The sequence below is a fragment of the Eucalyptus grandis genome, chromosome 11 (assembly GCF_016545825.1).
Source record: "Eucalyptus grandis isolate ANBG69807.140 chromosome 11, ASM1654582v1, whole genome shotgun sequence".
In the NCBI taxonomy this organism is placed as follows: domain Eukaryota; kingdom Viridiplantae; phylum Streptophyta; class Magnoliopsida; order Myrtales; family Myrtaceae; genus Eucalyptus; species Eucalyptus grandis.
Genome location: NC_052622.1, coordinates 3,031,504 through 3,046,254, shown reverse-complemented (window position 1 = coordinate 3,046,254; position 14,751 = coordinate 3,031,504). Strand labels below are relative to the sequence as shown.

General features: G+C 40.0%; 2 protein-coding genes across 3 annotated transcripts; one reads left to right on the top strand and one right to left on the bottom strand.

Moving 5' to 3' along the window:
- The first annotated feature begins 461 nt into the window (after positions 1–461).
- Positions 462–2,449, top strand: LOC104424428 (60S ribosomal protein L36-2). Its single transcript, XM_010036848.3, has 4 exons — positions 462–604; positions 953–1,057; positions 1,939–2,138; positions 2,224–2,449. Exons 2-4 carry the CDS (start codon positions 956–958, stop codon positions 2,252–2,254), a joined length of 333 nt encoding a protein of 110 aa, XP_010035150.1. The 5' UTR covers positions 462–604; positions 953–955; the 3' UTR covers positions 2,255–2,449.
- Positions 2,450–3,567: 1,118 nt separating this feature from the next.
- LOC104424427 (cleavage and polyadenylation specificity factor subunit 2) lies at positions 3,568–11,523 on the bottom strand. 2 transcript variants are annotated; one of them, XM_039305449.1, is made up of 19 exons: positions 11,246–11,523; positions 10,898–11,066; positions 10,298–10,394; positions 9,947–10,073; positions 9,746–9,861; positions 9,471–9,565; positions 9,250–9,389; positions 9,056–9,113; positions 8,871–8,978; positions 7,761–8,010; positions 7,196–7,380; positions 6,337–6,429; positions 5,785–5,883; positions 5,260–5,391; positions 5,137–5,181; positions 4,879–5,046; positions 4,674–4,748; positions 4,326–4,428; positions 3,568–3,923 (listed from the first exon to the last, which is right to left on the bottom strand). In XM_039305449.1, the coding sequence occupies exons 1-18, from the start codon at positions 11,392–11,394 to the stop codon at positions 4,327–4,329; spliced, it is 2,208 nt and encodes a 735-aa protein (XP_039161383.1). In that variant the 5' UTR covers positions 11,395–11,523; the 3' UTR covers positions 3,568–3,923; position 4,326. The 2 variants fall into 2 exon arrangements, with proteins under 2 accessions (XP_039161383.1, XP_039161384.1); XM_039305450.1 differs by having other exon boundaries at positions 7,196–7,377.
- Positions 11,524–14,751: the final 3,228 nt, after the last annotated feature.

Genomic DNA, 14,751 nt, shown 5'->3' with positions numbered 1-14,751 from the left:
TACCGAATTTTATTCGGTCTAAAAAAATCACAAGCTTTCAATTTATTCTCAAATTTACCTCGTGATCCTATTCCAACTTGATGAGGCACTTCCACTTCAATAACAAATCCTAGAAAATTATCTCTAAAATGAAATCGTCCTTATATATGAAAATTAGGGACGGTTAATGGTAATTTTTTGATATAGAGCTATTGGGGGTGAATTTGGGACTAGACTAAAATTTAGTGATTTTTTTATTGGACAAAAAAACTGTTTTTGTCTTGACAAATAAAAGGTTCAGGACAGATTTTGACTGGACCTAAAGTTTAGATATATTTTTTTAAAGAAAAAGTAGATTTCGGCATAAAATTGGATCTAAACCGAATTTATTTATTTATTTATTTTTTTGCGGAGGAGGGGGTTGGTTTTTGGGGAATTAGGCCGAAGTGCCTTTTGAGCTGTGAAGTGTGAACTTTCAATAGGCAATGACGACTTTACCCTCGCTCCTTATGGTCCTCGTCCTTTCTGCGGATATATAAAACCGAACGCTCGTCGTCTAACCCTAGTTCTTCTCCTCCTTCGTTCCAGCCGACCGTCTCAGAACCTCAGGCCGCCCGCCCAGAAGGTAAAATCTCTCCCAAGATCGAAAGCTCGAGAGCTCTGTGCCGTTTGTTAATGAGATCTGTTCTCTCTATTATTCAACGCATCACCTTCGCGATGTCTCGTCATGGCACTTCATGGCAAAAGCTTCTCTTTGCAACTCTTCACCTGTTTTTATTTGCTCTTGTTTTTCTTTCTTTGCTGCCTCTGTTTATGTTTTTTTTTTTTTTTTTTTTTTTTTTTTGTGCTTGCTTGTCGTAATATCTACGGTTTTAGTTTTCTATATGGTATGTCACGGCGTTTGCAAATTTCGATTGTGGTTGGTTCTACAAGCGCGCGTTAATACGTGGGGTTCGTCGTTTTTGATGAGTAGGAAATGGCTCCGAAGCAGCCCAGCACTGGCCTCTTCGTGGGCCTTAACAAGGGCCACATCGTGACCAAGAAGGAACTCGCTCCCCGTCCCAGCGACCGTAAAGGGGTAAGTGCATCCTGCATCTCTATGCCAATTGACCAGTGCGTGGATTCCCTTTCTGTTGTTTTGGTACCGAGGCATGTGCATTTCATTGACGCAATTTGAAAGATGCGGTTTTTGTTGTCGGTTTTGTCTCCCTAGAAGAGAATTTTGAGGACCCTGAGATTGACCATAGGCATTTGTTGCCCCTTATAGTTTTCCTTTGTAAAACTTGTTGATGATTGAGAGAGGTTTATCTTTGAGAAGAGATGCCCTCATATCTAGTTTTAGGGGTTTTGTAGAGAGAGTTTAATAAGGGGGAAACTAGTTTCTCTCGTGGAGTTAAGTTCTGGCAGAAATTGTTTAGTAGGCCGGTGCACTCACGCCGTTGGCTAAACCTTGTGAACTGTTTCTAGTTTAGTGAAAATATGTTGTGCAGCTGGTGCCCAATACTGTAGGTGGCTTGCAAAATATGACTATTGTCTTCCATATATTATAAAAGATGCACGTTTATATAATAACCTGTGTTAAGGTCTTTCTATCTCAAAATTGCAATAGTCATAATTTACTCCACTGAATTTCAATGGTGAAATCTTGGTTTCCACTTCAAAATTAAATCGTTACATTCAAGCATACTGGAGGGGTCTCTTTTCTTCTCTCCCTTAAGTAGTATGAGCGAAAGCAGAGGTCATAAGTTACTTCTGTTGGCAATAACTCTTGGGTAGGATTAATTGAATATTCTGCTTCCTATGTCGAGCATACTGGAGGGTTCTCTTATCTTCTGTCCCTTAAGTAGTATTTGCAAAAGCAGAGGTCATAAGTTACTTCTATTGGGCAATTATTGTAGGGTAGGAATAATTGAATTATCTGCTTCCTATGTATGATTTGGTTCCTTTTATGTCTTTTAGAAAACCAGCAAGAGGGTCCATTTCGTGAGGAGCTTGATCAGGGAAGTTGCTGGATTTGCACCATACGAGAAAAGGATCACTGAGCTTCTAAAAGTCGGAAAGGACAAGCGTGCTCTGAAGGTGGCTAAGAGAAAGCTGGGCACCCACAAGAGGGCAAAGAAGAAGCGTGAGGAGATGTCTAATGTCCTCCGCAAGATGAGGTAAACCAACAAATGCATACTGTTCATGGAGATCTTTTTCTGTTTAATGTGTTTCAGTGAGATAATCTCTTGGATTTTGGTGCAGGTCTGCTGGAGGTGGTGAAAAGAAGAAATGAGGAATTCTCTTGTGCAACTACAATCTGAATAGTCCGCTAGCAGTTTAGAAATTTTCCTTGATTTGGACTATTGAAACCGGAAGATCTAAATTCTTGTACTTCCAAGAATGTCATTTTTGCCAAGACAATGTTTTTCATCTGTTCCCTTTCTACTCGTGCGTTTTTGCTTTTAACTTATCATATGGTTTCAATGCTCTTGATGCTGTGGGCTGGCTGCTTCCCGACCACATGGCGATATCCAGATCAGCTTTTTGCTCTCTGGCTTATATTATATTTGGCACCTGCCAGATGATTAGTGAAGTAAATGGAAAGTTCGCCATTCTTGCCTGGAGTTGGTTCATCTATTCCATTGTGAATTGGGAAGATTGAATTTACTCATCTATACCCCTTGGAATCCATTTCACATGATTTGAGGCGGCAGCCATGCATGATGTGAAGTCGGATAAGATTGGATTGGTTGTTTGGCATTTTTTTCTTTGGAAATAAGTAAAGGGCATCTCGCACTGGCCGTTCAAGAGAACAGGTTTATGGTGAGATACAGAGAGAGAGCTTGCGAAGTCCTTAGTGGTCGTTCGCAGCATATAATGGCTATTGCTGCTAGCCTGCTAGCTGGTCAAGGTGGAGTGCCAGAACGGGATTTTTCGTATATAACATCGAGGTTGGGTTGACATCTCACGTCCGAGAATATAGACGCATCGGACATGCGTACTAGTCAGCACCTAATTTGGAGCAGCCTGTGGTGATGGCATTTGCCTTTCGCTGCTACGGGGAATAAGCATCTAATTGCTCATAAGAGGAGAGTTTGACATTGTACTAAGTAGAATTACATACGTGTCTAATGTCAAAGCATCTAACACTACAAATAATCACGACTCTCGTGATAGTCCTAAAAACGGCCCCTCGAGGACAACCCGCTGAGTGCCCGATAAACTGTCCAAGATGGAAAACGCACAGAATCAATGACAGGATACAAAAAAGCTAAAGGTGGCAGGCATTCGTATTTCTTTCCCTCAAAATAAATCAGACATGGGCAAATTCCATCACGAAAAATTATACGGCTCTGATTGCGTTGTTCAGGAGTCAGGACCGAGGAAGAGGGAAGTAGTAAAAAAGAACAGAAAACAAAACGGAGTGAAATATAACCAGCAGAAAAATCTTTCATAAAATCAGCAGAAGTACCTAACGAAATCACCGCCCCTTTCACCTTACATACGGGTTACATCTAAACGGCTGATGAAATTATATCATAGAATCGGCAGAAATCATTTCCATCAATTATTTGTTTGCCATAACTGTTCAGATAGTGTTAATCATAGTGCTAATAATCAAGTTCCCATAGAAAGAATTGCCCACAAAAAGGCAATAGTGCGACTATCTAAATAAGTTTGGCACAAATGCAATAGGTATATAACTTTTTTGGAAACTTTTGTCGATTTGTACTAACATTGAAACTGGGAAGACCTAAATTCTTGTACTTCTAAGAATGTCATTATCTGCAAGACAATGTTTTTAATTATGTTCCCACTCCGGTAGTGCATTTTGACTCTCAACTTGGCATAAGGTTTCAATGCTCTTGATGCTGTCCGCTGACTGCTTCCAAACCACACGGCGATATTCAGATGGAATTCACTGATCTGTACCCTCGGAATCAGCTGCCTATGATGTGAGGCTGTCACCGGTAGCCATACATAACGTAAAGTCAGATAAGATCAGGTTAGTTGTTTTGCGACCTTTGTTTGGAAAATAAGCGAAGGACAAATTTATATCCATTGTTCAGAACTTAAAGATTCTGTTAAATGAACACAGACAAAAAAGTAATCTATGGCTGTGGGTGTAACCACTTTGCAATAGTGGTTTGAAGAAACAGGTCCATGTCAAGATGGAGAGAGAAAGATGGCAAAATCCTAGAGGTGGTGCTACTTAAGAATGGACTCCACTGTAGCGGTGGCAATGGCCGTTCACAATGTACAGCCATTGCTGCAGGTGGTGATGGCACTTGTGTTTGGTTTATGAGATAAAAGCTTTTGATGGCTCATAACAGAATATCGGGACATGGCACAGGCTTCTTTACCTCAAAGCAAATAAAACTGAGAGTACAAATAATCACGAATCTTGTAATAATCTTCACAGAGAGGTCCCTCAAGGACAATCTGCTGAGTGCCAGATAAACCGCCCTACAAAATGAAAACGCACAGAATCAATGACCAGGTGGAAAAACGAAAGGTAGAAGGCATTCATAATTCTTTCTCTCAAAACAATCGGACACAGGCAAATTCAATCATGAAAAAATAAACGGCTCTGATTTCTTTGCTCAGAGGTGAAGGGGGTTGGCATGGACAACGGCTAGGAGTTGGGACCAAGCAACAGGGAAGTAAAATAAAAGAAAAAGGACAAAACCGAGAATCAATAAAATACTGACCTTCTGGCTCGCATCACCAACTTTGCGTACTGTTACATACTCACCGCATCTAAGAGCTCCACCTCCAAATTCTACCTGCAAACACCGAAAGTTCAAAACATTCGATTGTGTCAAGCACTATAAGATTGTCTTGCTAATTGGTTAAAAAAACAATCATCACTACTTACGTTGGATAAACCCATGTTAGCAAGCAGAGAAATTTTACCTGAACACCCTTGCTGGCTAGGAACTGCTTGAAATCTGCCAACTTTAAATCACCAACAAGTACCGATTTATGGGGTGGTGCTGAAGTTGACAGCGGAAGCAAAGACAATGTTCCATTCTCTGTCTTTCCAACTTCAGCATCGATCCAAGCTACTTCATAATCTCCTAGCTGTATAATCCGTCAACATGAGACACTCCAACTGGAAAATAACATGGCAATCAGGTTTTACGAAGATGAATGAAAACATGAGAAGCTCACCTTCTTGAAAAGCACATTGCTCATCAATTTCTCAGAAAGTTGCACCTAATTGTCACAAAACAAGATTCAGAGGACACATATTTGCAGCATCACAATGGCTCAAATTACATGGCATTTCTTGACCTTATAAGCACATAAATCAGACGTGACATCAATTGTTTCTTCGATTTGGGGAGCATAGACTTGAGGGCAGACATTTTTCAAGCAGTGTTGCTTCAAATGCTCGGTTGCCTCAGCTGATCCTCGCACCAAAACCTTCAAAAAGTGCAAAACATGAGTTTATATTCAACAAATCATATGGTTATACTTTGCAATGCAATTATACTTAGTCGCAGAAGAACATCAACAGGTTAACTATCATTTGACCAATGAAATAAAAACTATAATCTTGTGAGTAATGAATAAGTTGCATCTTCTGATGAATGATGGGCAGCACCAGGTTGAAACCTCACATTGGATGGAAAACAACAAGGAAAACTACTCCTTATTTCAGCAGGCATGACATATGCCTGCATGAACACTACGAAGATGCTATTGGATTCTGAATTATGATTGCCTTTGAAGCATAATAACATAGTTTGAGCATGATACAGAGACCCAACAGTCTCTGGTCATCCTGCAAACTATTTACAGCAAAGATAACCTTACAAGCTTTAGGGGAGCCACATGGGCAAGTATTGATTTAATTGCTCGGCTGTCCGCACGTCCCTCAAAGTCCATGTATATCAATGAGCATTTGACTTGCACCTGATATTACAAATCATAACGCATGTAAAAGGCAGGTTCATCAAACAATTAAATAACTAATGTATAAATTAAATTCACAAATGCAATCTAATTACAGTGCAAAGTATGGAAGAAAAACATCATTTGTTCCATATGTTCGCAAAGTTCAAGTTTTTGCAGCCAAATTCGGAAGTGAAGACAAGAAACTCTCACAGAGCAGTAGTAGCATGCCATGAATATGCTCAGTCCTTTTCTAAGGCTTCTGAAAATGGAAGGAAAATAAATAAAAGAAACGATAAAACAAAGAGGTGCCTCCCCACAATTCAAGGTTAGGCGAGAGCTTATTTCCTGTCCATATTGTCAATCTCCATCAGGGAAGTACTCTTTTCAGGAGGCAATGTAAGACATGACCGTACATTAGTTCAGGAACTAAATGACGAATGCCACGCATCACTTGCTGCAGAACTCACTTACAGTTAGTTCAGTTGATACAACTTTTGAGGGCTTCATATCAAGTATCAAACTAGCAGGTCCTTCATCAAGTTTTCCATCCATGTTGCTCACAAACTGCAAAGCCACACCATAGAAGGTTAAAAATGATGTATCACAAGACTACCGTACTAAAGATGACAGTGGAAGAGAAGATTTGGTGAATTTTAACTGAAGAGTTTCATTAGGAAAGCTCACACTGCTGAAAGACAATTATTTCATTCAAGTCAACCAGGGGATCTATCTCTCATAGTAAAACCAGTACAGATGAACTTAATAATACTCTCTCAATATGATCACGTGCCACTGTATTAGCATTGTATTAGCATAGGTTACAAGGGATAATCCAATGTCATTCTTTGACATGATATAAGCATTACATGTTCAAAGCTCCAAACCCATACGAACTACATGCTTCAAACCATTAATTCAATTTATTTTGTTTTGTTTCTTTTTAACCCTTCCTCTGGATCGTTTAGCAGGAGTCATTCATTTATGTGACGCTAGGGAAATGAAAACAATTAAAAGAACCATTTGCAGAATATTGTGTCAACAACTCTAAGACACAATCTACATGGTTTCTTCCGGTCAAAACTTCTAATGATAAGGCGTTGACAAACTCTAAGACATGATGTACACAGCTTCTTCAGGTCAAAAGTTCTAATCATAAAGCTGAGAATCGCTAATCTTGGCAAAAACATCCAGTATTTTTCATGTTCTTTGTTTCATTTTACCGGACTATTCATTAATGAATAGACACGATATTCAAAGGTGACTGTCCTATGGTACCTAGAGCAGCCAAAGAGGCAAGCATAGAGGCTGAAAGTTGTCATAGAATACTTACAGGCAAAGCTCCTTGATCCATGTCGTCATCTTTAATTACGTAGTCATCAGGATTGATCACTTCACCAAAATCATCCCACTCAGAGGCATTCTCATAAAAGGGAAACATAGGAGCAGCACAGTTGGGTGGTGGAACAAATCCATCAATTAAAATGTCACGGTACTTGCTACCATGTGAACCAGCTGCTGCCAGAAATAACAATAAACATTAAAATAGAGCAGAAATAATGTAGAGCCGAAAACTTGTGTACACTGCTTTTCTTAGTCATTCTTAACAGGAAAAGATTGTTCAGGGGCAAGAGCCATCCACAGTGAAGCTTCATCGCGTAGAAAAACTAGAGGAAGAAAGAGGAGAATTTGGTTCCCCAAAGAAGGTTACTCAACAGCGAGAATTTTTAGCAAATGCTTCAATCATGAGGAATTGCCACCTTTTACTTGAGTACAACTTAGGATGGATTACTACTGTCTTTGCCAGCTAATGAGAACATCTTTTCACTACAAATAACATTTAAGACATAAAACATGACAAAAATTGCTACTATATCAACTTCTTGAGAAAAAAATACCTTCTTGTGATGTCTGAGTGGTGCTGGCATCAATGACCATTGGATCATCCACATCATCAGATGCACGCACTGCTTTTGATTCCTCTTCTTTGATAATACTAGCCTTCAGAGCTTCTTCCTTCTTTATCCGATTTTGCTCTTCTTCATAAGCAAGTAGCTCCTCCCCAACCAAAGGAACTCTTTTAGACATGGTAACTTTGACAGCTTTTGGGGGTGGATCTGCCTGAAGCATGCGAGCTAAGGTTGCAAACTACAAGTTCAATGGTAACTGTCAGCACATAAATATGATAAGGAAAGGAAAATCTGCGCAGCAAATCAACTTGGAATTCACGTCTGCAACAAATTATTTATGGAAGTTCCTTTCACTGAAATGAACTAAAGATTTTTCATCAGTCATGATGCCTTTCATCTTATATGCAGGTTGCTTCTAAAAAAGTGAAGAAACTATATTAAGATTTTTCATCAGTATTGCTGCCTTTTATCTTATATGCAGGTTGCTTCTAAACAACTGAAGAAACTATATCATAAAACCAGTAGAAATCAGTTCCATCAACCTCTTGTTTGCCATCAGACCGGGAAAAAAAGAAAAAAAAGAAAAAAATCATATGTTTGCCAGAACTATACAAATAGCGTTAATTTATTCCTTATAATGCCGACGATTCAGTTTCCAATGAAACGTTGCGCAAAAAAAAAATGGTACAACTATCTTGATAAGTTTGTCTGCCTTCATAATTTTAATCCCTAACAATGTTATTCTCTGATGCTAAAATTCGAAGAGCCACTGACATCAGTAATCAAGAGGGCATTGGTTTCCAGAATGTAAATATATTCTCATGCAAGCTAGATCAATATTTACTCCAACTGTTAACGATTTATTGCAAATTCTATATTCTGGAATATGAAATATACAAATAATTCCACAAATTCATTCAGGAAAAAACTCCCATGTGAAGCTAATCAAGAAGATGCCTAATGGGTCCAAGATTTTTTCATCAGTTCAAACCAAAAAAAGCAGTTTGCATTAAGTTCACACAGTTAAAATAGCAGAATGACTTCGATCATGCAAATTCACGACCTATTAAGCAGCACCCACACTAGTCGTTGGATTACCTGGCCTCTTTCCGTAAAAAGTACAAGATTCTTGGTATCAGTTGCCCATTCCACAAATATGTCGTGAGCAAAGCCTGCTTCTAAGCTGGCCATGGATGCTAGAACAACCTAAAGTAACTTGAAATAGTTAGCTAAGAAAAGAATAAATAAGCATACAATAACGAATAAATAAAAGGAGATTTAACCTTTGGACCAGCTGGAGCACTATCAAGGTCATTCTTGTTAATTAGGAGTGAGACATGCCTGTAAGTGATAAGCATAATGTAAAATAAATTGAAAATATTTTAGGAGGTAATTTGCATCACTTCAAAGTGCAATCAGAAGCACAAAGAAAAGCCATTCAAAGAAAAAAAAACTTTGAGCAGAAAGAATCACCTACTTCAGAAGAAAAGCATTGTCACGTGTATGCTCAAAAGACTTCGCTATATTGTCACTCATCCACTCAAGGAAACTCTTGACATAATCAATTGTGCTTGAGGAGACATATGTGAGGAAATAGATTGGACAATTCAGAGGACTCTGCAGTCAGGATGTAAATTTAGCAAGATTTGTCTTCCATAGCCACAAAAGTATAAATCACATCTAGATTGCCTGACTGACCTCTTCCAGTATTAAAATAAGTTCCAGCACTCGTCCAGCCGTGTCAACGGGTATTAATACATTTCCTCCCGCTTCGACAGTCTTTTTTATACCATCTTCACAAGGAAAGAATTTTAGCATGTGAGCAGTTAAATCATACGAATGAACAAGCAGATATGTAGGAGCTTATCAGTCAGGGCATAACAGTGAAACTGAACCCCGAAAGACAAACTTCGATAATATACAAATTGTACTTGCTGCTTTATTTATAGAATCTGGAAAGGAGAGGGTAATACCTATAAATCCTCTCTCCCTTTGCTTAGTTGGAAGCTGATTGTTTAAGGCATTGTAAGCATCTGTAATCAAAACGGCAGGTCGGACAAAGGATTCAAGAACAGTTCCATTCAAATGCCTGACAGAAACACATAATTATGGTAAGTAATTTCTAGTAGCATAGATAAGCCAGCCAAGGCAGTTACTTGGTTAAAAATCTTTACTTTTCTTTGCGATGGTTAAAATCCACTGCATATATAACATCCTCTCCATCCTTTGATATTTTCCAGATTGTACCTCCCAGGAGATGTCCAGCCACATGTGGAGAAATCACAATCCCCTCCCCTTTTCCTGATAAAGTCAATAAACTAATCACAATCAATGCAGAGATACAGGGAGATTACAGACGTATCCAGAATCAACGCGAAGGAGATAAAACGAGGGTATAGAAACATCAAAACATGCTTAAAAAGGTTTGAGAAAGGGCTCGGTCTGAGCTACTGCAGTCGAATGACAGAATATACCAAAATCAGATTAGTGTCGACCAAAATGATACAACTGTTCATAATGCCTACCAGAAAAATGATGGTTCTGAGAATATGTTAGCCTGGTCACATTTTGGAAAGCTGAATCAATATCGTCCAATGTGAATAGATCAAACTCTGATACTTGCTGCAGAAGAAAAAAGGAGAGAGACATTTTCATCATTACTTTTCATTGCTCAAAAAGCCCATACTGCTGTAATAGTATTCTGTGCTAACCAAAACAACAATGAAAAGGATGCAGCTGCAGGTGATGTACCCATTAAAATCAGTTCTCCAGATTACAGGTGTTTTCAGGGATCAAAAGATGAGTATAAAAGTACCCTTGGTTAACCCAGCACTATCGGCCGATATGTTATAGGCATAACCGAGCACTGAAGAATTAGTTAAACTAGCTCTTAATCAATACAGATGGAACAGAAAGAAGAAGGAAAAATTACAACCTTGGCCTATTACTTCGCTCAAACTAAGTCAAACTCAATTCACCCTCAAATTCACCTCTTACATTTGCGATTCAAAGAATGTTCACGTCAACAGGATAATCACCCCATCAGGCCAAGCCACATAATTGCACCAATCCAGTGCAGAAAAAAAATAAAATAAAAAACCTGTCTTGGCACGAGCACTACTTACTTTCCGCGAGAGGTACTGATCGTACATAGTAAGAAGCCCCAATCTGTAAACCGGCTCGGTGGCGTAGACGGGAGCAGAAAGCCCGAGCTGCTTCATGGCGTAAGGCAGAGCCCCGAGGTGGAGCGTGTCTGGATGCGACAGCAGCACCGCATCTATCGTCGACGCCACCCTGCGCGCCACGACGGAACAAAAACGGTGAACACACACTCTCCCGCAGCTCCGAACGGCAGCGCAGGCGGCGGACGCGCCCCGCGCTCAAATCACGAGCTCACATTTCGCATCGTCAATCGAAGAGAGAAGCAACGCGAAGCAACGGAATCGAAAGAGAGAGAGAGAGGGAGGGGGGACCTGGAGAGCGGGTGAAGGAGGGAGGGATCGAAGTGGTCGTTCCAGCCGCAGTCGACAAGGAAGCAGAAGCCGTCGATGGAGACCAGGTAGGAGAGAGGGTTCTCGTTGTAGACGCCGCAGAGGGGCGTCACCTGCACCGACGTCCCCATCTTCCGATCCCCTTCCTCTTCCCTTGCCGGACCGGCGAAGCTTTTCCGAGCGTCGAGTCTCTTCTGCTGCGACGACCGCCCCCTTCGTTTAGGGGTTTTGGGCTTTATTGGAGGAAAGAGGGGGAACAGAACTGCGAGCTGCGAGGAGGAGAAGGAGGGACGCTGAGCAAACGCCGTCGTTTTTGACACGGCAGGTATTTTACGCGATTTTCATGTTCTGGATTTTCCTTTTTATCATATGATGACCAATGATTCATATTTGGCGTCCGTTTGTTTGACAAGAAAAATGAGCGGTTTGAAATTTTATTAAATAATCGCTTTATTTGATTACGAAAATAGATAAGTGAAAAAAAAAAATTCACCGTCCATAAAAATATTTAAATATAAGTTATTATCAATAATGAAATTTTTTAACTAATTATTTTAAGAGGTACATTCAATTATATTTTGGAAAGTATTTTCCAAACCACTCATTCTTCGTGAAACAGACGAAATTATTTGCAACTTTTACCGAATGAAAACAATAGAGAAACCAATAAGATTTTCCAAACTTACTCATAAACCGAGATTCTTAATTTTTGTTCATTCAACATTTAGGCTATTTTGGTAACGTTTCGTTTCTCCAAATTTCTGCTCTTTTATTTTCTAGAACAAAAAAAGAATAAAAATTCATGTCAATTAATTTTTCTATTCTCAAGAATAGAAAAGTGGCCGAGTAATAGATTTATAATAGAAACAAGAAATAGAAAAAAATAGATTCTTGTTCTCAAAAATAATTTCTAGAAATAAATTATTTTATTTTATCTTCTTATCTTCTTTTCTTATTATTTGTCAATCGCCATTGCCTTTTGCCACTTGCTATTGGTCCATTGTTGCCTGCCATTAGTTGACCATTGCCGTCATCGTTGTTGATGACCATTGCCGTCGCCACCCACCGGGTGGCCGACTAACAGATCGATCGTCGGCCACCACCGATCGTTGCTCGCTAGTTGACCACGGTGATCGGTGGCGATAGTGGTGGTTGGCAAAGCGTAAGGAAGAATCAGAAAATAAAAATAAAAATTAAGGGTGCATTTGTTTGTATTTTTGTTCAAAAAATTGCCTGGGAACAAAATAGAAAAAACTATTTCTGTTTCGGCGAATAATTTTTTATCGAAAAAGACACGTTTAGTAAACTTGTTCCGGGAATAAAAAATGAATAGAAACATGTTTGGTAAATTTATATTCTTTTTTGTTTCTTTTAATTTTCAAATATTTTTATTTTATTTTTCCTTTTTTTTTCTTTTTTTCTTCTTTTGGTCTGGTTGGGCCTCGGCCATGGCCGGCGATCGGCCGACGAGGGTCGGTGACCTCGCCCGGCCACGACGGGCTCACCGGCCCCTAGTGAGGCCGAGCCTTGCCATGGTTGGGCAAGGCTCGACCTTGCCTTGGTTGGGCAAGCTCGGGCTCACCCGGATTTGATGAGGCCGAGCTTGCCTAGCCACCGGATTTGGGCGAGCCCAAGCTCGCCGAGCCTCGCTCTTGCGTTGGCGAGGCCGAGCCTTGCCGGGGCCGACGACACTCGGCCTCGTTGGGGGCAAGGCGACCCTTCGGCGAGGTCGCCGATAACCAGCCAAAGAAAAATGAAGAAGAAAGAAGAAGAAAAAGTGTTTCCTATCTTCAAAAAGTGTTTTTGAAACAAAAAAAAGTTATTTTTTTGTTTCTTATTTATGTTCTAAATTTGTTCTCGGAACAAAAAAACAGATTTTGAACAAAAACGCAAACAAACGCGTTTATTTGTGTTTCTATTCAAAAAGTGTTCTAGGGAATAGAAATTGAAAAAATTATTTCGTTGCGGGAACAATTTTGATTAGAAAAAATGGCGTTTGATAAACTTATTCCAGAATAAAAAGAATAGAAACATATTTGGTAAATTTGTTTTCTTTTTTGTTTCTTTTAATTTTTTAATATTTTTATTTTCTTTTTCTTTTTATTTTCTTTATTTTTTTTTCTTCTTTTGGCCGGCGGCCTCACCCAGATTCGGTGAGGTCGAGCTCGCCCACCATCGGTCGCCCGGCGGTGACCCGGCGAGGCCGAGCCTCGCTAGTGGCTAGGCGAGCTCGGCCTCGCCGGATCCGGGGAGCCCGAGCTTGCCTAGCCAAGGCGAGGCCGAGTGTCGCCGGTGTGGGCGAGGCTCGGTCTCGCCTTGGCTGGGAGCTTGAGCTCACCCGGATCTAACGACGTCGACCTGGGCGGTGGTTCGGTGACGCCAAGCCTCGCCGGTGGCTAGGCGAGCTCGGCCTCACCGATGGCTGGGCGAGCTCGGCCTTGCCGGGGGCCGGCAACGCTCGGGCGAGGTTGTTGGCCCTTGACGGCGGTCGCGCCATGGGCGAGGCGGCGACCGGCCAAAGAAAAAAGAAGAAGAAAAGAAAAAAGAAAAAGAAGAAGAAAAGAAGAAGAAAAAAAGAGAAGAAAAGAAATGAGAGAGAAAATTTGTTTTTAAAAATTGTTCCGAAACAAGAAACAAGTTTTTTTATTTCTTGTTTTTGTTCCAATTTTGTTCCCGGAAACAAAAAAGATTTTCAACAAAAACTCAAACAAGAGAGTTTCTGTTCTTTTTTGTTCCCCGGGAGCAAAAATACAGAAAATCTGTTCATGAACAAAAAATAAAAACACAACCATGCACGCCCAAACACGCCGGCCCTAAAATGCCCAAGGACCCTTTATTTGGTCAAGATGAACTCTTTACTTGTACTAGCGTATGATCCAACAATTGTACTTTTCTTGGGTGCTTTTGAATATACTCCATGAAGTTTAGCGCGTGAACTGGAAGCAAATATTAGCCTGAGAAAATGAACCATTTTTATAACATTCGAGTACTTGCTCCTGTTGAATCGCCATGCTGCTTCAAATTAACATGATACATTTTAAACTAATAAGCACGAATGGGGTCCACAACATCGTGCTACAAAGGGCTATTGGACGAGGCTACTTATGGCAACACTAGATATAAGGTGCAAATATCATGATTCAGATATATCTTTGAATTCATTTATACATGCATGGACTTGGTAAAAAAATCTTTCCACAGCCTAATATCATGGTGCATTCTAAAATTGTTGCAGATAGTGGTCAAAATGATCCAGATAAGGATTTTAAATTTTTTCAAATGAGCAAGATTTTCAAATTTCAAATCTTATCTTAGATTGCACTAAATATATAACTGGATATTTCTACAATTTGAAGGATATTTAGAAGAATTTCAAATCCCCTTTTATCTTATCCCGAACTAGGAAATTATTGGCAGGAGGTTCTGAACTGGTGACATTTTCCTGGCCAGAGAAAGGTGGAACAACGTACCAGGTTGATCTCAATCCC